Source organism: Prunus persica, chromosome G1 (assembly GCF_000346465.2).
Source record: "Prunus persica cultivar Lovell chromosome G1, Prunus_persica_NCBIv2, whole genome shotgun sequence".
Classification (NCBI taxonomy): Eukaryota; Viridiplantae; Streptophyta; class Magnoliopsida; order Rosales; family Rosaceae; genus Prunus; species Prunus persica.
Genome location: NC_034009.1, coordinates 20338347 through 20364135, shown reverse-complemented (window position 1 = coordinate 20364135; position 25789 = coordinate 20338347). Strand labels below are relative to the sequence as shown.

Below are 25789 nucleotides of genomic sequence, written 5' to 3'. Positions count from 1 at the left end.
GGTTTTCATGAGGCAACCAATCTAGGGTCATGTGGTCTCCAAGGGGGAGTGTTATAAAAGTCTTGAAATGGAGCCCACACATACTGTTCATTACTGTTCATTACTGTTCATTACTGTTCATTTGGCGGCTTTGATAGAGTTTGTCTGTCACGGGTGAACAGTGATGAATAGTGATGAATAGTGATTATTTCAGCCTATAAATAAGAAGAGAAACGGAAAGAAGAAGGAGAAGAAAAAAGGAGAAAGGAAGAGAAGGAAGAAAGAGGAAAGAGAGAGCAGAGAGAAATTCTCCTAGAGAGAAAATTCAGTGAGCCACATATATTGTAAACACTAAACTTGTAGCTCTATCCTTTTACATAATGGAAAAGTTACTGCTGCTGCTCTCCGAGGACGTAGGCATAGCCGAACCTCGTTAAATGCTGTGTCTCATCTACTTTACGTGCAGCTCTAAGCGAAGGAAAAAGAGTACAACGTGCATATGTCCTATGTTAGAGGACTCTTGAATGCTCCCCCTGATTTTGCATGCTCCAACTTGATTGCTTGCAGAGTTGTCGTAATCCGATGCCATGTACTAACTTTTGGAATGTATATTTCGGCAATGATTTAGTGAAGAGATCTGCCAGGTTATCACTTGAGCGGATTTGTCTGACTTTGATTTCTTGACTCTTCTGGAGCTCATGTGTATAGAAAAACTTTGGTGATATGTGTTTGGTCCTGTCACCCTTGATATATCCTCCTGTAATCTGAGCAATACAAGCGGCATTGTCCTCATTCAGAATTGTTGGAGTATCTGTTGTTGAGGGTAGGGCACATGTGCTTCGGATGTGATGGATTACCGATCTTAACCAAACGCATTCACGACTGGCTTCATGGAGGGCAAGTATTTCCGAGTGATTGGAAGATGTGGCCACTAATGTTTGTTTTGTTGAACGCCATGAGATCGCAGTTCCTCCACATGTAAATACATACCCAGTCTGTGATCGTCCTTGATGTGGATCAGAGAGATATCCTGCATCAGCATAACCAATAATACTCTGGGCGTTGGTCGATTCACTGGAATAGAATAACCCCATGTCTGTTGTCCCACGAAGGTATCGTAGAACATGTTTGATGCCGGTCCAGTGTCGCCTTGTTGGAGCAGAACTGTACCTTGCTAACAGATTTACTGAGAATGATATGTCTGGTCTGGTACATTGTGCGAGGTACAATAAAGCACCTATTGCACTAAGATATGGTACTTCTGGACCAAGGACCATTTCATCATTCCCTTTTGGACGATATGGGTCTTTCTTAGTGTCAAGCGATCGAACGACCATTGGAGTGCTAAGTGGATGGGCTTTATCCATGCCAAACCGTTTCAATACTTTCTCAGTATAAGTTGATTGATGCACCAAAATTCCATTAGCACTGTGCTCAATCTGCAAGCCAAGACAATATTTTGTCTTTCCAAGATCCTTCATCTCAAACTCACGTTTGAGATAATCAACAGTCTTTTGAAGCTCTGCAGAAGTTCCAATTAGATTCATGTCGTCGACATATACTGCCACTATCGCAAATCCAGACTTTGATTTCTTAATAAACACACATGGGCAAACAGGATCATTTATGTATCCTTCCTTCAGTAAATACTGACTGAGACGATTGTACCACATTCGTCCAGATTGTTTTAGCCCATATAATGATCTTCTCAATTTAACTGAGAACATGCCCCGTGGTGTGTTTCTGGCTGCTTCAGGCAACCTGAATCCTTCTGGAACTTTCATGTATATATCTGTATCCAATTCTCCATACAAATATGCGGTAATAACATCCATGAGTCTCATTTCAAGTTTTTCTGAAACCGCCAAACTTATTAGGTAACGGAATGTAATTGTGTCCATTACTGGAGAGTACGTTTCCACATAATCAATTCCAGGCCTTTGTGAAAAACCTTGCGCAACGAGTCGCGCTTTATACCTTGAGATCTCATTTTTCTCATTGCGCTTTCTTGTAAATACCCACTTGTAACCTACAGGGTTTACATTGGGTGGAGTTGGACTAATATGTCCAAAAACATTCCTCTTTTCCAAAGAATTTAATTCTGCCTGGATTGCATCCTTCCACTTGGGCCAATCTTGCCTCTGTGTACATTCATTAATAGAGCGTGGTTCAATATCATCATCTTTTATGATTTCAGCAGCCACTGAGAATGCAAATATATCATCGATGATCATCTCATTTCTACTCCACAATTCATTAGTGGACGTATAATTTATGGAGATTTCTTGACTTTCAGGTACGGTTGCCACTCCAGGGGCACTTGTTTCACCAATGACTTTTTCCTTGTCAAGAAGTACCTGTCCCTCTTTGGGGGCATTTGAATTATGAATTGTGGGCTCTCTATTTATTTCATGTGGATTCATTTTGTCCATCAACTTCCTCTTTCGAGGAACTGAATTCTTTGAGCCTAGTGGTCTGCCACGTTTTAGGCGTGCAGCAGATGAACCATTTGCTGGCACATTACTTTGTCCATTATGGACATCAATCCGTGCGGGTGCATTTGCAGCTGGGATATGAGATTTCGTCACCTGTGCTGCATCATTAAATGCATCTGGCATCTGATTTGCAATACTTTGGAGGTGAATGATCCTTCTCACTCCGTTTTCGCATTGAGCAGTATGAGGATCGAGATGAGACAATGTGGATACATTCCAGGATAATTCATATCGTTTTTCAGGAATGAGTTGGAATATATAAAGAAGACAACATTACCACTTTTATTTAAACAACACTTCAGCTAATACAAATAGTACATTAAGGAATTTAATCTAATTCGGACTTAATAAAGAAGGCAGCATTACCACTTTTATTGGATTGAAATTTAAACAACACTTCAGCTATTTGTATTAGCTTAAAGTAAATTAAACAACATTTTTATTTAAATGTATGGTGCAGAATTAGTGCCCATACAAGCACGTTTAATTTACTGAAAATTTACTTTACCGCACATTTATTTTATTTACTGTATGGTGTAGGATTATTACCCATACGACAGTACTTATTTAAAAGGGTGGTGCGGGTTTATCGCCCACGCCTTTAATTTTATTGTATGGAGCAGAATTAGTGCCCATACACGCACGTTTAATTTATGAATTTAAATTACCGCACAGTTACATTTATTTAAAAGGGTGGTGCGGGTTTATCGTCCACGCCTTTACTTTTATTTAAATGTATGGTGCGGGTTTATCGCCCATACCAGTAATTTATTTACCAGCAATTTATTATATGGATTAAATGTGCTGTATGATGAGTTTTTACAGTAAGCAGATCAGGACCAGAAGTTCCTTGATCCTCATCATACAATTACATCAGGACTGGCAGATCCTTGATGATGATGTTAATATGAGAGCTGGCAGTCTTTCCGGTACTGTATTTGTAAACATGTGATCGGACTTGAGGGTCCTTGATCCCTGACATGTAAATAAGGACCTGGAGTTCCTTAATGATGTAACAGTACCGTATTGGTTCATAATGCCGTACACATGGATGATAACTGTACTGGCAAATGTACTGGAACCCGCAGTTCCTTAAACTCATGGATGAGCAATTAAATGAGATGCCAGAAGTTCCTCAAAATATGAACAATTATGTAAGGGCTTGAAGTCCAGAAATATGTACAAGAAAATTGTAAAAATGTCCATACCATGAGAATATGTGATTTTGGCCCGAAGTTCAAAATCTAAGGGGATTAAATGTCCATACCATGAGAATATGTGATTTCGGCCTGAAGTTCAAAATCTAAGGGGATTGAATGTCCATACCCTGAGAATATGTGATTTTGGCCTGAAGTTCAAAATCTAACAGTGTTGAGAACCTGAAGTTCCAACAATTAAATGGACAACCCTTGAGGTATTATTGCAAATTGTGGTACGCCACATATCTCTTTGGCATAAGAGAATGATGAATTGAGGCTCCCCACATATTTTGTTATATCTGGGCCGGAAGCTCATGAACCCAAATATATGAGATATTAGCGTGGCTTTTACTCAATTCATATTTCATGTCCATTTTGAAAAGGGCAAATAAATTCTGAGTTTGTGTTTAGCCCATGCCAAAAGTTCCGGGCTCCCAAATGTTGAAATATGAAATTTGGGAGAGTCGATGTGGTTATTTGAACCTATAAGGCACAAGGTTCCAAACCGTCATTTTGAAAAGACGTAAAAACCACAGGTGCAAATTTTAAGAATGTGCGCAATTATTATAACAGGAAAGGAGCAAGTTGAAACGCAGTTGCTCCAATCAAGTTTTGCAAAAACAATATCTATAGGAGGAAATATGGCTACAATTTTTTCAGAATCCCAATATCTTTTCGGATCCCCATATTTTCTTTCCCAGATTCCAAAACTTCACGTGGCCTCCATTTAATGTTTGTCGGCACTTTCGGCGTTTTCAAAGTATTATTTTCATCAAAAGCCGATCTTGCTTTGCGGATTTCACGGAGTTACTTTTTCAAAAGTATCCCGAGAATCTCGCAATTTTCTATGATTAATTTGAAATTCACCGGTTCTACCTATTCATTGTATTTGTGTATAAATGTGTTACTAACGAAATTTTCTTTGTAGAAGACATCCAATTTTCTCCATACCTAGTTATGCGATATCTACTTGTTTTCTTATCAGTAAGCACGCAGTGATGCGATATCTACTTGTTTTTCTTGTCAGTGAGCACTTAATATGCCTAAGAAGCAAGACTATCTCTGATCATCCACTCAGGAAGCGAGACTATCCCTGATCACGTTTCCGCCACATCCGGGAACTGTGAAGGCGACCTTATGCTCTAATCTCCTAAGGTCCTTCTAGACTAGGAGAAATGAGAGTTTGTTGTTTGCTCCCACCAGCTTCCTTCCCTGATTGCTTACCTTTTATTTTTGCATTTTTTTCTCTTTCTGTAACTCTCTGAGGATTATTTATTTTTGACAGAGAAAAGAGTTGTGATTTTACTCTTGCAAGATATAACTAGATCATCAAGCGTTACATTTACTGGGCGGATACAAGCTTGAATGATACTTGAGAAAAGTTTCTCACACCTAAGGATGTAAGCAATATTTGTGCTATTTTATACCTATATACTTGTTTGATGTTTTATCTTGAAAGGTAACCAAATGGGAAGATAAGTCCGTTCCAAAAGAATGGCTTGTATGTATCCATGAATTATTAAATGCAAATTTTACAGATTGCAAGTTGGATACATTGATAATACACTGCCACAGATTAAAGTCCCATAAGAACAGAATATGGGTATAGCAGTGATCAATATGATGCGCGCCTGTTGCGTAGCAAATGATATGGATTGAAGTCCCGAATGGACAATCCTTTAACATGTCAATATTAATATTATACACGCCTGTTGCGTAGCAAATAATATGGATTGAAGTCCCGAAAGGACAATCCTTTAAACATGTCAATATTGATATTATGCACGCCTAATGCGCAGCAAATTATATGGGTTAAAGTCCCATAATATGGGTTAAAGTCCCAGAAATTAATTGACATGTATGTATTAATCTGTGGCATACCTGCAGCATGACAGATATATGGGTGCACGCCTGTTGCGTAGCAAATAATATGGATTGAAGTCCCGAAAGGACAATCCGTTGACATGTCAATATTGATATTATGCACGCCTAATGCGTAGCAAATTATATGGGTTAAAGTCCCATAATATGGGTTAAAGTCCCAGAAATTAATTGACATGTATGTATTAATCTGTGGCATGTCTGCAGCATGACAGATATATGGGTTCTAAATGTTCCAACTCCCTAAATGGAGATTTTCCACGCCCTACGTAAAATAACGCTTCATTGGAGGTTATAATCCACATTCTCACATAATAAAAGCCCCATGAAGTGGCTTGGGTACCCAAAAGCAAAGCAATGCTTATAATTGATGCATGCGCATGCACATGAGAATGGTGGGATCATGAATTGATGAATGACAATTTTTGGTTTTGGAGTAGCTACTCAAATCATCAATGGGCTGTGTTGATTGGAACCACGTTCAATTATTAAATGTCGACAATATCATTGGCCAAAATGGAACGAGGTAATTCCATTATAGATGAGAATGAACGTGAAAGAACAAACCCACAATACGAACCCCAAAATTTGTTAATATTGAAAGTTATACTTGGGTGTTCGGAATAAAAGGGAATATACCTACTTTGTATGACACATTGTTTCTAGCAGAAACAAGGAATGTTGGGTTTTCTCCATATTTACAGATTCAATTGTGCCCCCCCTTATTACACAATTACGGAGACCAACATATTATCTTTAAGGGTTATTAAATGCACAGAGCATATTGCCAGAAGCGATTCCCTAAAGATGTATAAATAGCTGGGTTAAAGCTATATAATGTGCCATAAAGCTTAATCCCTTTTAGACAAAATCCGTTGAGAGGATTGATATTGCATAAAGCAAGTCCCTAAAGGACATGTGCTTGAAGCACAAAATTTGTACTCAATATTAATATGCATAAATTACCTCAGTGAGTACATTGATGTGATTGCAACACATTAAAGATTCTGCAGAATTCATGAAATATTTGTCTCGATCGAGCATTATACCAACGAGATTCTTGCTTATACTAAGAAAGTATTGAAGCATTTTTATGAGGATTATCCGTTGGACACTTTAATGATTTTCCAGAAGTATACTAGACCAGATAGAGCTCAGCTCACACTGTACTCTTTTTCCTTCATCCAGGTTTTTATCCCATTGGGTTTTTCCTGGTAAGGTTTTAACGAGGCAGTGCAGCTCAAGGGTTTAGGGTATACTATGAAAATTTTTATGGTCGCTTACTGGACAAAAGCTAGTCCTAAATTTTTCAGGGGGAGATATTCATCAAGGGGAGCATGGTTTTGATAAAGACCTTCATACACTGTACTCTTTTTCCTTCATCCAGGTTTTTATCCCACTGAGTTTTTCCTGGTAAGGTTTTAACGAGGCAGTGTCACTCAAGATTGACTCACAGAAGCAGTGCCAACTACGATATTCAGAAAGCTGATCAACAGTATGACTTAAAGATATTTTGCCAAGCATCAGGGGGAGCGCACCATCAATAAAGATCTTCAAACACCGTACTCTTTTTCCTTCGTCCGGATTTTTATCCCACTGGGTTTTTCCTGGCAAGGTTTTAACGAGGCAGTGTCGCACGCGCATCAATATATATAGAATTTTATGTTACACATTATTATGTACTCTTTTTCCCTTTGACCAGTTTTTGTCCCCCTGGGTTTTTACTGGCAAGGTTTTTAACGAGACATATTCTGTATCATTTGTGGTCTCCAAGGGGGAGTGTTGTAAAATAACTATAGTGGAGCCCACCTCAATAGGAGATGCTTGCCTATAAGTAAGGCATCTCCCCTACAATGAAGTTACACAGAAATCAGATTCAAGGAAGAGAGAAATTTCTCTCTCTCTCTCTCAATTCTCTCCTCAAATTTCTCTTTAGTTTATAACACGTGACGGTCCATTCGAGCATGCACCAGTCAATCCGGATGAACCTCCCGAGAGAGTCCATGGTTTTCAAGGACTACCCATGTTTATTTTGGGAAAAAGAGTACATAATAATGTGTAACAGATAAGAGCAAATTTAACTGGCAGAGAAAGAGAAGAATAATGGAGGTGCGTATTTTGGGAGAATAGTAAGGCACAGAGTGGAGGTGCCAGAGCAGCAGCGTAACTCATTGTTCGGGCGACAGCTTCCCACCCAGCGCACTTGCTTAAAGAAAAAGTTTTAAGTGCGCATGCGTGAACCACTAAATTATGATAATTATTAATATTATTACTATTGCTTGCAATCTCACATGGAGGCCACGCCAAAAGACCAAGCAAAATAAAAGGCAGAGGGGAATGTGTCGCTTTGCTTGGGCTTTGATTGCAAAATTGGTCAGAAGAGAACAGACAGAAAGGATAAGCTTCCTTTCATCTTTTCAATTATTTCATTATTATTCTTAAAAGCCAATAATGGAGGTGGGAGGTGGAGCCAATGAGCTCAGTCAAGCAAACCCACCGAAAGGATAAGCTTCCTCTCATCTTTTCAATTATTTCATGATTATTCTTTATTATTGAATATTAAGATGCAGGTCTATAGTGCAGGTACATAATTATATTATTTTAATATTATATCATTATTAAAGGTGTGCAGGGATACAGCAAAGCCGATCGGCCAATATCATAGCGTTATCCCCACTACTGTGATATCATGTCATTGTCGAAAGACAATCACTCGTCTCTGCTTTTTACGTCATGGATGGGCATGTAAGTAAACTGCTAATTTGAAATTCAATTAATATTTGAAATGTGTGTGTTAGCTTTATTTAAACTGAATGCCCACCATCCTGCAACAATGAAAGGAATCTTCAGCGTAGGCAGGTACAATTATACTTACAGCTATAGAAAATGCCTGTTTCTGTTTAAGTCCAAATAAAAATAATATATATATACATTTATATAGGTGGATTATGGATGTATATCAATTATTGATGCTGTAAGTATATGTAAGGCAATATTTATTTAAAGTATGGTGCGGGTTTATCGTCCATACCAGTAATTTACTTACCAGTAATTTATTTTATGGATTAATTGTGCTGTATGATGAGTTTTTACAGTATACAGATCAGAACAAGAAGATCCTTGATCCTCGTCATACAATTACATCAGGACTTGAAGATCCTTGATGATGATATTAATATGAGAGCTGGCAGTCTCTCCTGTACTATATTTATAGACATGTGATCGGACTTAAGAGTCCTTGATCCCTGACATGTGAATAAGGACCTGGGTTCCTTAATGATGAAACAGTACCGTATTGGTTAATAGTGCCATACACATGGATGATAACTGTACTGACAGATGTACTGTACACATGAATAGTACTGGATATGAATAATACTATTCACATGAATAGTGACGTATGCATAAATATTAACCATTTTGGGTGAACCGTCACTATATACAAAAGGGAACCTGCAGTTCCTTAAACTCATGGATGAGCAATTAAATGAGATGCCAGAAGTTCCTCAAAATATGGACAATTATGTAAGGACTTCAAGTCCCGAAATATGTACAGAAAGTTGTAAACATGTCCATTTGAAAAGGGCAAATAAATTCTGAGTTTGCGCCCAGGTCACAAGTTCCGGGCTACCATGCGTTGAAATATGAAATTTGGAGAATCGATGTGGTTATTTGAACCTATAAGGCACAAGGTTCAAAACCGTCATTTTGAAAAGACGTAAAAACCACAAGTGCAAGTTTAAGAATGTGCGCAATTATTATTACAGGAACATACAACAGATAGATTTTTCCACCTGCAATGAAGGTGCAGGCCCTGTAAAATCTATACAATTACATTATGTTCTGGAAGCCTCTGAAGGATGAGTACGGCGCCTCTTAAGCTTAGCCATGAGCTTCTCGTGGTCTCCCAAAATTCTTTCATTGGAGACCTGCAGCATGTCTAGCCTTCTCAGTGTATCAACAGAGTATGAACTCACCAGTTTCAACAAGGCATTATTCTCTCCTTTAAGTTTCTCAACCTCCTGTTGAGACTCATGAAGCATTCTTTGGAGAGACGAATTTTCAGTAGCTAACCTCTCAACCTCGTTTGCTCTGGCACGCAAACGATCTGCCATGTTAGAAACAGAAACAGCACTCTGAATGCTGAAAGCCATTGAGTCATTAATAGCCTCTTCCTCTGATCTCCCTGTCAACAACATTTCATCCATTGGAGTAATGAAATTCCTAGCTACTGTGACAGCAGTAGCATCATTCATCATCACAGAATCATTAACTGTGAGATGACGATTTTTGGATACAAAGGATGGACGCCAAACTTCGGCGTCACTGGTTGTTGTGGGAGCATCATTTAAATTGAAATAATTTGGGCAGGAAGAAGAGGAAGCCATTTTAAAGAAAGTTTCGAAGAAAGGCTCAGGAAAACTAAAGTTTCAGAAAATGAAGGAAGTTAAGGTTGAAACGCAGTTGCTCCAATCAAGGTTTGCAAAGGCAATATCTATAAGAGGAAATATGGCTACTGTTTTTCAGGATCCCAATATCTTCTCGGATCCCCATATTTCTCCTTTTCTTTCCTAGAGTCCAAAACTTCACGTGGCCTCTAATAATGCCTGTCGGCACTTTCGGCGTTTTCAAGCATTATTTTCAAAGCCGATCTTGCTTTACGGATTTCACGAAGCTACTTTTTCAAAAGCATCCCGGGAATCTCGCAATTTTCCTATGGTTAATTTGAAATTCACCGGTTCTACCTATTCATTATATTTGTGTATAAATGTGTTACTAATGAAATTTTCTTTGCAGAAGACATCCAGTTTACTCCATATCTAGTTATGCGATATTTACTTGTTTTTCTTATCAGTGAGCACTTAATGTGCCCGAGAAGCAAGACTATCTCTGATCATCCATTCAGGAAGCAAGACTATCCCTGATCATGTTTCTGCAAGATCAGGGAATTGTAGAGGCGGCCTTATGCTCTAATCTCCTGAGGTCCTTCTAAACTAGGGGATATGAGAGCTTATTGTCTGCTTCCACCAGCTTCCTTCCTTGATTGCTTACCTTACCTTGCAATCAATATCACAATCTTTGTATCTTTTCTTTCTTTTTATAACTCTCTGTTCATAAGAGATTTTATTTCTTTAGAATGAACATCTGAAGAATGAATCCATGCAGTGATCCTAACTCTGAGAGTTATTTGTTTTTGACAGAGAAAAGAGTTGTGATTTTACTATTGCAGGATATAACTAGATCATCAAGCGCTACATTTACTGGGCCGATACAAGCTTGAATGATACTTGAGAAAAGTTTCTCCCACCTAAGGACGTAAGCAATACTTGTGTTATTTTATGCTTATATACTTATTTGATATTTTATCTTGAAAGGTAACCAAATGGGGAGATAAGTCTGTTCCAAAAGAATGACAGATATATGTATCCATGAATTATTAATGCAAATTTTACAGATTGTAAGTTGGATACATTGATAATACACTGCACAGATTAAAGTCCCAGAATATGGGTTAAAGTCCCAGAAATTAATTGACATGTATGTATTAATCTGTGGCATGCCTGCAGCATGACAGATATATGGGTGCACGCCTGTTGCGTAGCAAATAATATGGATTGAAGTCCCGAAAGGACAATCCTTTAACATGTCAATATTGATATTATGCACGCCTAATGCGTAGCAAATTATATGGGTTAAAGTCCCATAATATGGGTTAAAGTCCCAGAAATTAATTGACATGTATATATTAATCTGTGGCATGCCTGCAGCATGACAGATATATGGGTTCTAAATGTTCCAACTCTCTAAATAGAGATTATCCACGCCCTACTGTAAAATAACGCTCCATTGGAGGTTATAATCCACATTCTCACATAATAAAAGCCCCCTGAAGTGGCTTGGGTACCCAAAAGCAAAGAAATGCTTATAATTGATGCATGCGCATGCACATGAGAATTGTGAGATTATGAATTGATGAATGACAATTTTTGATTTTGGAGTAGCTACTCAAATCATCAATAGGCTGTGTTGATTGGAACCACGTTCAATTATTAAATGTCGACAATATCATTGGCCAAAGAGGTAATTCCATTATAGATGAGAATGAACGTGAAAGAACAAACCCACAGTACGAACCCCAAAATTTGTTAATACTGAATTTATACTTGGGTGTTCGGAATACAAGGGAATATCCCTATTTTGTATGACACACTGTTTCTGGCAGAAACAAGGAATGTTGGGTTTTCTCCATATTTACAGATTCAATTGTGTCCCCCCCCCTTATTACACAATTATGGAGACCAACATATTATCTTTAAGGGTTATTAAATGCACAGAGCATATCGCCAGAAGCGATTCCCTAAAGATATATGAATAGCTGGGATAAAGCTATATAATGTGTCATAAAAATTAATCCCTTTTAGACAAAATCCGTTGAGAGGATTATCATTGCATAAAGCAAGTCCCTAAAGGACATGTGCTTGAAGCACAAAATTTGTACTCAATATTAATATGCATAAATTACCTCAGTGAGTACATTGATGTGATTGCAACACATTAAAGATTCTGCAGAATTCACGAAATATATGTCTCGACTTAAGGATCGAGCATTGTGCCAACGAGATTATTGCTTATACTAAGAAAGTATTGAAGCATTTTTATGAGGATTATCCGTTGGTCCTTAAATGTTTTTCGGAAGTATACTAGACCAGATAGAGCTCAGCTCCACACTGTACTCTTTTTCCTTCATCCAGGTTTTTATCCCACTGGGTTTTTCCTGGTAAGGTTTTAACGAGGCAGTGTCGCTCAAGGGTTTAGGGTATACTATGAAAATTTTTATGGTCGCTTACTGGACAAAAGCTTGTCCTAAATTTTTCAGGGGGAGATATTCATCAGGGGGAGCATGGTTTTAATAAAGACCTTCATACACTGTACTCTTTTTCCTTCATCCAGGTTTTTATCCCACTGGGTTTTTCCTGGTAAGGTTTTAACGAGGCAGTGTCGCTCAAGATTGACTCACAGAAGCAGTGTCAACTACGATATTCAGAAAGCTGATCAACAGTATGACTTAAAGATATTTTGCCAAAGCATCAGGGGGAGCGCACCATCAATAAAGATCTTCAAACACCGTACTCTTTTTCCTTCGTCCGGGTTTTTATCCCACTGGGTTTTTCCTGGCAAGGTTTTAACGAGGCAGTGTCGCACGCGCGTCAATATACACAGAATTTTATGTTACACATGATTATGTACTCTTTTTACCTTTGACCAGTTTTTGTCCCACTGGGTTTTTACTGGCAAGGTTTTTAACGAGGCATATTCCATATCATTTGTGGTCTCCAAGGGGGAGTGTTGTAAATAATTAGTTGTGGAGCCCACATGTTCCCTAGGCTTTGCCGATAAAAGGGTTCATCCCTTCATTGTTCAAGATACATAGAAATGAGAATAAGAAACTCAGTTTCTCTACTTTCTCTCTCTCTCTCTCTCTCAATTTCCACTCCAAATTCTCCAGTTTTATAACAGGCGTGGTGGAGATAGTTCGTGAAGCCAGTCATGAAACGACTGCCGTTTTGTCAAATTCAGTCCAAGTCCGGCGATCCGATCTAAGAGGACGTCCAAGGCTGGGGATCTTCGGAGCCGAAATTGAAAGTTTGGGATTGTGTTGATGTAGAAGACGAAGAATGAAGAACAATGCGTCGAATGAGGCCTGGGCCATGGAAGAATGATGGGGGGTAGGGAAGGGTCTGAGAATTGAGACTTGGTCGCGTGCTGAAATCAAAGATTTCCAGTTGGCGCCCAAGAGAAGCTCAAACAAAGACAGACACAAAAAAAAGGTTGAAGGCAGGGGAAGGAGGATACGGATGTCTGCTCTGTGTGCATCAAGAATTTATTTATTTATTTATTAATTGACCAGAGAATTGGGCCACAAATCTGATGCGGAAACCATACAGTGGTTTTTGCAGCAGGCCGAATTTTGAGGTTGAAAAAGCAGTAGAAGCTTGTGTGAGAGAAGCCATTGGTGTCGACAGAAGAGAGATCTGTCCAGTACTCAGATCGAGCACCTCGGGACTGTTCCTTGCAAGCTGATGTTGTTCATTGAGATTCCCAGATCTGAAACCAGAAGCAAAAAGAAAAATCAGATAATTCAGCTGGTATTTTAGAGATAATCGTGCTGATAACGTGTTATAAACTAAAGAGAAATTTGAGGAGAGAATTGAGAGAGAGAGAGAGAAATTTCTCTCTTCCTTGAATCTGATTTCTGTGTAACTTCATTGTAGGGGAGATGCCTTACTTATAGGCAAGCATCTCCTATTGAGGTGGGCTCCACTATAGTTATTTTACAACACGTTATCATTTTTATACTTCCACATGTAACTTTTAAAGCCGTTGTATATTTAGTGTTGTTTATTATGATTGTTGTAGTAGTGCCCACGGTCAAACACGTAGACGCGAGTTTAATTTATGGGGTTCTTAGATTTAGGTCGAAAACGATTAGTTGTTATTGAGTTTAGCACACGCGTTTTTGATTTTAGATGTAGGTCCTTTGACTTTTATTACTTTTTTTATTGTGCTGACTTTACCCCTTTAGGTACGTAAGGAAAACATTGAAAATCTAAATTTACTGAATTATTTACTTGTAATTAAATTTCAGAATTTAAATTTGGAATTCTTTCATTGATAATATTTACCTAATATATGGGTAAAATATAAATTAATCAATTGAAGTAAAGGTCCACATATTATACTAATCAATTAGGCAAGTACCCACATTAAATTATGTACCTAACATACAAATAAATAGTGTTATTAGCAATGAAAAAAACTTAGTGATAAATCGTGTTACCTATAAGTCATGAACATAAATTAGAATACTACCTATAAGTTAGGAACATAAATTAGAAGACTACCTATAAGTCAGATACAAAAATAGACAAATAAAATTGTATGTTACCTTTAAAAAATGTACATAAAATACTATTATTCATTGTCTAAAATAAAAAAATAAAAAAACAAACAAATATATACCTACACAATAGGCAATATGACAATATACCTACACCATAGGATAATTTATCTACAAGAGTATATGCTATACCTCTACCATAGGGTGAACAAAAATAAAAATAATGGCATATAAATTCTCATCTTACTCATTTTAGCAATAGGGATATAATAGGAACAAAAAAATTTAAACACAAATCAGTTAAATACAAAAGTTTGAATTAACATGTCAAAGATGGAATGTAATCTACGGAGGGTGTATCCAATTCATACTTATAAAGACTTTTTTTAAGTGAGTGACTTTCATAGAGATGACAAATTCTGAAATACTTTCATAGAGTTGATAAAAGTCACTAGTAAATTGGCAAGACTTTTGCTCTTAACAATTAGCCTTAAAAGTATGGAAAAGTCATTCATTTAATAAGCTTTTTAAAAGTCATTAACTTTTTGGATACCACCAAACTTTTAAATACTTTTTAAAAGTCATAACTGAATACTACCAAACTTTTAAATACTTTTTAAAAGTCACAATTGAATACCACAAGACTTTTAATACTCTTTAAAAGTCTCAATTGAATACCTCAAGACTTTTAAACTCTATAAAAGTCATTAAAAATTTGAATTTGTATCAATAAACAATAATTCGAGGACTAGACCCAATTATTGGTTGAATTTTTGGACCTCTATCAACTTTTTTACTAATTTATTTTTATCATGTTAATTGACGGTACTCTCTCTCCAATAATAGAAGTAGAAATTAGATATTTTGTTTTCTTTCTTGTTCAAAATTTTCAATTTTTTTCATTGGTTTTTTTTTTTTTTAATGGGGGCGACGAGGGTGAGGAATCCACAATTTGAATATTATGGGTATGGAGGTAGGGAAAAAAACTTTACGAGAAATGGAGATAATAATGGTGTATCCCGGCCTGATTTGCTCCATTAATTGTCACCCCTAGTAGAAACTACAAAGTTACATCCCTTGTAGATGAGTCTTATTTTTGTTAGAGAGATTGAACACTATGTGACCAATTAAAAACTTAAGATAATACAAATAGGGTTGTTCTATAAATAGATATTTAAGCCATTAATATGAGGTTGATTAAATTGTGCTATTTTACATATACCCAAAAACGCAGTTAGCAAAGGAATCCCAAAAATTGAAGGAAAAATGATGTTTGATTGTGCAGATTTCTGCTACATAGAAGAGATAGATGGACCCTCAAAGGACTACTGTGATGAGAGCAACACACAATATCCATGCAAGCCAAACAAGGGCTACTACGGGCGTGGACCAATCCAACTATCATGGAACCCCAACTACGGGCGAGCTGGAGAAAGCATTGGCTTCGATGGATTAAACTCTCCTGAAACCGTTGCCAATGACCCCGTCATCTCCTTTAAGACGGCGTTGTGGTATTGGATGAACAGCGTCCGACCGGTCATCGGAGAAGGTTTCGGTGCAACAATACGAGCCATTAATGGTGCCCTTGAATGTGATGGTGGAAACCCTGCTACTGTTCAGAAACGTGTTGAGTATTTCACTGAATATTGTAACCAACTTGGTATTGCTCCCGGGGACAATCTCACTTGCTAGGAGACATCTCGGTTTACTCGCTGAGCTAGAAACGTTCATCTCAGTTTAATGACAAATGTATCCCCATATAAAACATTAATGAAATACGAGGAGATTTTCCATCTAGGAAAAAAGAAAAAATCGTACCAGTATTACAAACCCAAAAAAATTGAAAACGACAACATGACTTGAGGGGAGCTAAGCCAAACTTCATCGGTGAAATTGCCAATTAATCGTCACACTCCCAAACAAGTGTGCAAGGCGCACCAAAGAATCGCAGATTACACAATTGCCGTCACACTTTTCACACAACCTTCCGATGGCCATTCCGAGTTGCTTCCGGCACATAATTAGGTCAGGAATATGCTTAACCATCTTACAAGCTATGTCACCGCATTACTACATAGGCCAATATGTCTTATATATTGGTAAAGTGAAGACTAGTGTGACAAATGAGAAGGGGATTTTGGTGCTTACTTGCTGACCAAGGACAACCACATTCAAAAGTCAACATTATTAAAGCTGAAAAATGTGAGATACTTATTGGTTTTCGAGACAAGGTACAAGGACAAGGAGTTCATTTTCTGAATTGAATAAAGCAGCAGTGTCCATATGCCTATGAGATTAAGTTAAAAAAGGAAGGGGAAGGGTGATGACTGTTGGCGTGAATCACTGAATCACAATAGGAATTATATACAATTATCTTTATTATAATTGATTGTAATTATAGGAATACCGGTTTGACCGAGATTGTATTTGTTTCCTTTTTCTTTATTGTAATTACTTCCTAGATAGGCTTGTATTTGTATCACTATAAATACCTCCTTGTGAGAAGAATAGAAATATACTGAATTATTCATAACCCTAAATTCTATTTGAGTTGGTATCAAAGTAGTGATCCTAGGATCTTGCTCCCGCTACTATCCTTGCTCTAGATCCCTTACCACCTTGCCTTACCGCTGCATCTTGCCTTGCAGCCGTATCTTGCTGCCTTTTACCTATTGTCTTCTCTTTGCCACTGCCACCGTACCGTGCTGCTGCCGCTATATCCTGCTGCAGTATCTTGCAGCCTTATTTTTTCTACCCTTCTGCCGCTACTGCTATCGTACCCTGCATCCCTATTTTTTCTACCCTTGCCACAATTTGCTGCACTTAATTCACCTTTATGGCTCTCCTTCCTATTGATTCTAAAAACGATCATGGTTGGATTCTTGATATTGGAGCTATTGAGCATATGACGTTTGATGTGTCTCTTCTTCACCATCATCGTTCTCCTACTTTCTCTACTGTTGCTAATACTAATGGGGTGCCTTCTCCCGTCACTAGTGCTGGAAGTGTTGATTTAACTCCCTCTCTGACATTGGAACATACTTTGGTTCCTGCGCTCTCTAATAATTTGTTATCTATTCCGTAAATAACAAAACAATTAAATTGTTTAGCATTGGTCTATCCTAGTTTGTCTTCTTCAGGATCTCAGTAGTGGGGAGATTATTGGGCGTGATACTAAGAGCTATATTATGTGGATGATATGTGTGCGAGCAAATCTCTATCTGTCAGGGGTTTGAACAGTGCATTTGAGGATCAAGTGTGGTGATGGCATCTTTGTTTGGGTCATGCTTCATTTAGCTATTTAGATCACTTGTTTCCTTCTTTATTTTTGGGTTGTAAACCTTCGGATTTTAAGTGTGACACTTGCATTTTGGCCAAAAGTCATCGTGTAGCTTATCCTATTAGTTCTACTAAAAGATTTGTGCCTTTTGCCTTGGTACATTCTGATGTCTGGGGTCCTGCTTCAGTTACTACAACTTCTGGATTCCGTTGGTTTGTTATTTTCGTAGATGATTGCACCCGCAAGACGTGGTTGTACTTGATGAAAAATAAGAGATGTTTCTGAGTGCTTTCAGATATTTCACAACATGATTAAAACTCAGTTTTCTGCTACTTTGAGGTGCTTCGTTCTGATAATGGTGGTGAATATGATAATTAGCTCATACGAAGTTATTTTCAAGAACATGGAATTCTTCATGAGACTACTTGTCCCTACACACCTCAACCAGAATGGTGTCACTGAAAGGAGGAATAGACAACTTATTCTTGAAATTACTCGTGCTAGTCTTATTGGTGCTCACATGCCACCATGGTTCTGGGAAGAAGCGATCACCTCTGCAGTATGCCTTCTTAATCGTGTTCCTATCAGTGTCTTGTAGTTTAAGACGCCCTTGGCTAAATTGGAGGCTTATGTTTTTATTCCCTCTTATCTCACTCTTCTACCTCATGTTTTTGGGTGCGTTGCTTTTGTGCACTTGCAAAAACACCAACGCACAAAATTGGATCCTTATGTTGTGAAGTGTGTTTTTATTGGTTATCACCCTCATCAGAAGGGTTATCGATGCTTTCATCTACCTACTAATCAATTTTATGTTACTATGGATGTTACTTTTTTTGAGCATAAGATGTATTTTGCTCACCCAATATCCCCTTCTCCTCTTCTAGGGGAAAGTAGTGTTGAAGTGCATGGAGATATTTCAGGATAACATTGAGGTTAATTGACTAGCAATGTGTGATGTAGTAGCTAACATAGAACCGACATGTACAATACCAACCAGTACCGCTCTTCCTGCAGTTGAACCAGTCAGCATTGCCCTTCTAACAACTGAACCAGTCGGTGCCACCCTTCCGACAGTTGAACTAATTAGCGTCACTCTTCCGACAGTTGAACCAGTAAGCATCGCCCCTCTCTCTACTACTTCTCTAGTACCCAATCTCAATTCTCCTCAGGTTGATGATTCTGAGGTAGGTTCTGAACCTTTGATTAATAGTAACAATAATTGTGAATCTATTGAGAATAGTGTGTATCAGTTACCACCAAAGAGCAATCATGGGAAACCGCCAGATAGATATTCACTAGAACCTGCGAAGAAGGCGAGGTATCCTATTGCTAATTATATGTCTACTCAGCTTGCATCCATGGTTGAGATCGGAGCCATAATGATTGCAATATGTATGAGGTACACATTAAAATCCAATTTCATTTTACAATTCTCTTTCTTTAAAATAAAAAAACTCATTTGATTTCATATATTTAGGTACCTATTTGACTATTTAAAAATAGCAAATATGGTAAACCTTGTTGGCCTTGTCGACCTTGCACAAGTTAGCACTCAATCTAGATCGTTATCTCACAAATCACGGCATCTAGCAGACTGATTGGAAAAGGCAGAAGGGGAAGAAGTTTTCTTAGTGCCTTATAATCTAGGGTTAGTCCCATTAGCAAGATTTTCTTTGTAATTAGGCAGCACCTCTAAACTATATTTAACATATATCCTCATTTGGTGTAGGGTTCATTGGGTGTTGGTGATTGTGAGACCAGATAAGGAGATGGAATATTATACGGATCCATTGCCAAATCGCATGGTTGACGAGGACTTGAAAAATATATTGAATATGTAAGTTGATTTACTACATTGTAATGTGTGTTCATAGGCTTAAATATTTTCCATTAACACTTTTCTTGTCTTGAAATAGTGCAATCAAAATCTATAACGCACACATAGGCACTCCTTAACAACCAACAAGTGTAGAGTGTGGCTACTACGTGATGCGTTTTATGAGAGACATAATCAATGATCCAATCCTAGCATTTGAGAAGAAGGTAAAAAACTAAATTTAAGATTTAATTTTTTTTTAAAAAAAAAATTTTGTAAACTACGACGATTGTAATTGGAAAAATCATCATTTGTATTTTTATAAAACGACGGCTTCTATAGGCCGGTTTATTAATAACCATCGTTTGTATTGCTTTAACATTTTAGTTTTTGTCATTATTTATTTTTTGTAGTTTGAGAAGAAAAGAGAACCAGTTAAGTATGTCCAAGTGGATTGTTTGTATCCAGTTTTGGTAAACAGACCAAAACTGGTTTACTTTTCAAAAGAATATTTTAAAAAGGGCTGTCAAAATAAATAAAGGTTAATCTAAGGCCCAAGACAGGAAGCCTAGACTTTTGAGTCACACTAAAGTTAAAAAGATAGGTAACCGTTATGCATAAACCCAAATGAGGGCCTAAAGGAGGTTATCACCATTAATGACGACTTGACTCTCTTCTCGCCCAGCAAGGAAATAAGCTGTACGAAAGCCACTAGAAACAGACAAGGACCAAGTTGCCAACAGATCTTCGAGTACAAAGGGTTCAAGTCAGAGGATCATCACAAAGGACCATCAGTTCTTATCAGAAACGTTCCATCATTCCTCCTATGAACCATTTCAGATCAGCGAGCCAACAACTGACTTTGGGCAACAAGCCAGATATCCTTTCTCAGCCTCCATCATTGCAAGCTCTCTCCTTTCCTATAAATAAAGAGCTTCCGCCATAGAAGAAGGGGACTCTCTCTCCAAACTTGACGCAACGTCTCAAAAATACTTGATAAACTCAAGATCTCTTCAAACTAGCCTGCTTCATTTTCAGATAACCAGTCGACAACTCCTGCGTTCATCTTTTGTTGCTTTGCCATCTTCATGGTATGATTTTCTTCTAAAATGATCAATTTGAATTCATGTAATTGCCTAACTGGATAGAGAAATCTCCAATCCTTCTTTGTTTTGTAATTTATGTTTGGATTAGTCAAATGGATTAGTTAAAAGGACCCTTTTTTTCTTCTTCTCATTAAAGTCAAGATTAGATGAAGGGATTGCAGAATCCATTTTAACTGTTTCATTAACCATTTGTTATCTAATCGCTTAAATACATTATAAATTGTGTCGGTAGATAAATTTAATTTCGTGCTTTTGCATAGGGCCTGGGCCCAAAGAATGGGTCTGGGCCTGCATAGGGCTGTATTGGTCCAAAGGATAGGAAGTTGATTTAGGCCTGAGTTATACCATTAGGCCCAAATTGACTGTTGGCCCAGTCCAAGGGTTTCACGAATTTCAAATCAAGTTGTTAAGCCCAAACAGGGTACTAGTAACCATGATCTTGGTTTCTCCCCTTGCTTGATTAGGTACCTCTCATACTTATCAAGCTGACATACGCGAACGAAAGATTATTGAAGTCCTCTTAGGTTAGGCGTAGAGAAAAACTAATCCAGGCTAGTACCCCCCTTGGAGCACAATGGCTTGAGCAGAAGTCCAGAGAAAAGAGTGAACATCACCAAATCAACTCACTACACTCTCCCACAGTAGGTCTATTGGACTGGTCTCATATCCAATAGTGGCACGCCTACGCAACCCCACGGATCAGAGTCGAGAGGAGTCGAGGGACAGGGTCCTATCCGAGCCCGCTCGATCCTGTCAACACTGATTCAACTTTCAATTTTGTTCAGACGCTGAAAGAGTCTTCACTACAAGCCAAGAAACATCAATTGGGGCATTGGTGTTGATCCAACAACCTCTCTGCTCCTCTGAGCAAGCCGACCACCACGTCCGGCAGAGGGAGCGCCTGACAGAAAAAAAGACCAACATATTTTTGGCACGTCTGGTGGGACTTTCCTTCGTGTATGGTGAGTAAGACTAGAAAGAAAGTTTACATGGCAGATTCCACCTAAGTCACAAACGAGAGAAACAAGGGGATAACGGAGACGGATTCCCTAGAATCTTCCTCGGAAAACCCTTTCGATCGATTCGAGAAAGCCATGAAAGAAGGTTTTTAGGCAATGACTAACTCCATGAACCATATGTCCCAGAGCGTCGTCCAGATTGTTGAGAAGGGACATCTGAACACGACCCTTTAGGGGAACAAGACCAGGGCATATCTAGCACAATTCTTTGAGCAAGGCACGCAAGTAGCGCAAGAAGATAAAGTATTCTGAAAGGAAGATGAGATGCTGGAAAATGGCAAAGCATCCACAGAATATCCAAAATATTCACTGGGCTAGATGAGTGGTCATGCTAATTCATCATCTCCAAGATTGGTGATCAGAAGCTCATTCGGAATGCCTTTTCAGGCAACCCACTCGGTCAGATTGGATACAACTCCCATTGGGCCAGTTGCCACAAAGGCAATTAGCCCAGCTAGGGAAGCTATGAGCCATCAACTCGTGCCTCTTGGAAGTCCTTCCAAATATCAGGCCCCAAAAACTGGCGAAGCAGCCCTACCCCAAGAGCCCTTTCGAAGGAATATGTATGTAGAAAGATGGCGGCAACCGATAGGGTTTAACGTCCATATTGCCCATAGTAATGGCAGTAACGGGGGAATTGGACGGGGAAGACGAAATCATGCAAGAGTACCTGAAAAAATTAGGACTCAGATGATGAAGATGAGATAAGGTAGACCTCTCTGGCCGGAGCTGAGCCTGCACCGGTAATCCACCTAGATCTAGCTACAAGGACTGAGGTAGTTTTTCTTCAATTGTGAAGCTGGGGTCAGAAGACCGGCCCAACCAACGTATCAGAAACCATATCCCGCATATATTGACAATTTACCTTTCCCAAGAGGGTTCAAAGTACCAAGTTTTAGTCTGTTCAACGGAGAAGATTTGTACGCATCAACATTGGAACACATAAGGCCTTTCTCAGCCCAATGTATGGCAATTAAGACCTAACCCCTCCTAAAGCTGAGGTTGTTTGGAAGCTCTCTTTCGGGCCAAGCTTTCACTTGCTATTCAAACCTGAGCCCGAATTCTATCCCAGGATGGACTGAAATGGAAGGGGCTTTCATGGAGCAATATTATAGGGCCGAACCTGAGATCACTATCAATAATCTAACAGATATCAAGTAAGGAGACCATGAAGCAGTGCAAGATTTCATCGCGAGCTTCAAAAAACTCAAAATGAAATGCAAAATTCCTATGGATGAGAAATAGTTCATTAAAATGGAACAAAATGCTCTTAGGCTATCTCTCCGAAAGAAATTCGACAATCTGGAGTTCATAAATTTGCAAGATGTGGCTCAACGGGCTGGCAAATACGAGTTGTTGCTCAAAGAAGAAGTACAAAGGAAGAATAATTTCAAACCAGTGTACTTCAAAAACCCTGTCCACCAAGTAGAGGTTATTGAGGAGTTTGATGAAGAAAGCAGGGAGAATGCTTGTCCCGAAGTATCAGTGGCTAAGATTGTTCAAATAAAAAACCCAATCACTTGTAAAGCAATAACGAGACAAGGGAAAGAGCAAAGGAACAACCCTCCCCTGACTAGAGGATTGGTTCCATACAAACAGAAGCACAAATCATACTCCTTTGACCTATCTAAGGCCGAAAGTATCTTTGATGAGTTGTTAAGAGGAAAGGTAATCAAACTCGACGACAAACACATATTCCCTAAACAGGAAGAAATGAAAAGCAAAATATTCTATAAGTGGCACAACTCATTTTCCCATGCTATTAACAATTGCGTTCAATTTAGGGACATTATTCAGGATCTTATCATCAAAGGCAAGATCTTTCTGGATAAGCCTACTGCCATGAGAGTCAATAACGAGCCTTTGGCTATTGGTGAAGAGGGAGCTAGAAAAGTCACTTTGGTAGCTCTAGATAGGTTGAAAGCAACCATTACAGCTGGAATTGTGATGTGCAGCAAATGCAAGTACGAGTGTGAGCTGGAGATACCAGCTATGGGGGTAAAAATTGACGAACGATTGATCAAGAAGGAAGGTGGAACGAGTCAGAACTTCAACATATCAACAGCCTGATCCTACAGTCCTTTTAGTCCGAGAGAGAGCTCGAAGGGTTCATGCGAGGCTTTCTGGGAAATGAACAAAGAGGCTGGAAGAGAGCTCTTTACTTAAAGAATTCCTGAACCTGCAAGGCTAGAAGACTAAGACAAATGGCGAATGAGATTAGCACAGTCGGAATATAGGGCATCCCTCTCGCAGCCAAGAGAACCACCTGGGAGTAGCAAGTCGTCCACCACTTCCAACTCAACCAATGCAAAACCAGCCAATCCTGGTAAAGCCACGATGGTTCAGGACGGGAAATGGTACCTGGTTGGCAAATGAGGTAAACCAGAAAGAGAATTAACCAACACTCAGGCCCGAAGGATCAAGAGACAGTATGGAAATACCAGAAGAAATATGGAAAACCAGAAAGCCAGACCTAGCCTGAGAGTGGCACAAAGGGACTCCGGTTACGAGGCACAAGGTAGAGAATGATCGACTACAGGGGCCCTCAGACCAAAAGGCTCACCAGCATTTGTTGAACAATTCGCTACAACTAGAAAGCGAAGCCAGTTCCTAGAGGTCCAAGAAGTGAAGGAGTTGAGGGAACAGAGATTTCCTTGCCAATCATACAATGGTCAACAACCATCTTATTCAAAAATACCAAGGCTCGAAGTAGGTAAAACTATTCTAAAATGCCTAACATTGGTCGACACCAGAGAGGCTCCTTCTGGTCAAAACGAAGAGCATGCTTGGAAGGGCCATCAAGGCCTAATTTACAAGTTATAATGCCACAGAAGCTGCGTCAGGCTAAACGTTTCTTGGAAGAAGAAGAGGCCGACAACCTGTCAGACAACGAGAATGATGATTGGCTAAATTATGAACTCAACCACGAGGAGTTTAAGGATCAAAGATGAGGTTACCAGATAGTCGAAGAAAAGAGGCATAGTCATACCCCGGCTTTGACCTTCAGGACCTTAGAAGAAGTTCCCAAGTCAGCAGTCGCAAAGCCAGCTGCAGTGGCGGAACCAATGATCCAGTCATAACTAATAAAGGTGAACCAAGGGGAAGATGTTTCGGGAAACTAGCAAATCAAGACCGAAGTAGAGCTAACTGCATAAAAAGTTATGCCAGTAAATATGGTGTACATCCTTCTAGCCTCCTACAGATCAAAAGAAGGCCAACCATACAATATGGAGCGTGATAGTTTGATCAGAGATCATTCAACAGCATTGATCGGAATAACAGACGATTGTGATAAGAGACCTGACATTCTACGAGTCAGCAATTCGAGCCCGACTGCGGGATGTATTAGTACCTCAAAAAGAGATACTCCTCATGTGTTCATCACAAAACCAACCAGGTCAATGACCAAACATTTAAGACCTTTGTTCATCTCTGCTAGAATCAATAAAGTACCTTTCAAGAATGTTCTAATCGATGGAGGAGCAGTCGTTAACATCCTACCTTTCAAAAGGTTGGAGAAGTTGGGGAAGAGCAAAGCTGATCTCATTCCTACTGATTCTAACTTAGCATGAACCATCACTGCCACTCATGGCATTTTGATTGCGGAGTTCGAGGTTGGCTCCAAAAATCTAATGGTATCTTACTTGGTGGTAGTCAACACATTTTCCTATCATGCGTTAATTGGTAGAGATTGGATACATCAAAGTATGTCCATACCATCTTCTCTCCAGTAGGAACTATTAATGTGGAACAAAGAAATAAAGGATTATTCTATGGTAAAAGCATATCCAAAGCCTTTCCTACCATCTGCCAATAGCATCGTTGCCCGATTCTATAATGAGGATATTGCTCCTCTCACCATTCCATAATTAATCAAGAACGGCCACTCTCCAATAGTGATGGCCCAGAAGTTTCTCCAGCAGGGTCTAACCTTCTCGGCAGAAGAATGGGAAAGACCCCAAATCTCTTTCACCAATTTTCATGAATAAAGAAGGCCCACAGGAAAACGAGCCGTCTCCAGGGATCACATCCCTTGCAGACTGACTATACGTAGAAGGGACAGAAGAACAGACATTAGGGACGAGTTCAGCCAATTATATGGAAAAATTTATCCC

At 38.9% G+C, this 25789-nt stretch overlaps 1 protein-coding gene across 1 annotated transcript in view; it reads left to right on the top strand.

Annotated features, from left to right (window-relative positions):
• LOC18793044 (endochitinase EP3) overlaps positions 1-16265 on the top strand; it is a 60000-nt gene extending 43735 nt beyond the window's left edge. The window contains exon 2 of the mRNA XM_020564587.1: positions 15739-16265. Within this exon, the coding sequence (XP_020420176.1) occupies positions 15739-16145 (407 nt within the window). The 3' untranslated portion in view covers positions 16146-16265. The remainder of the gene's footprint in view (positions 1-15738) is intronic.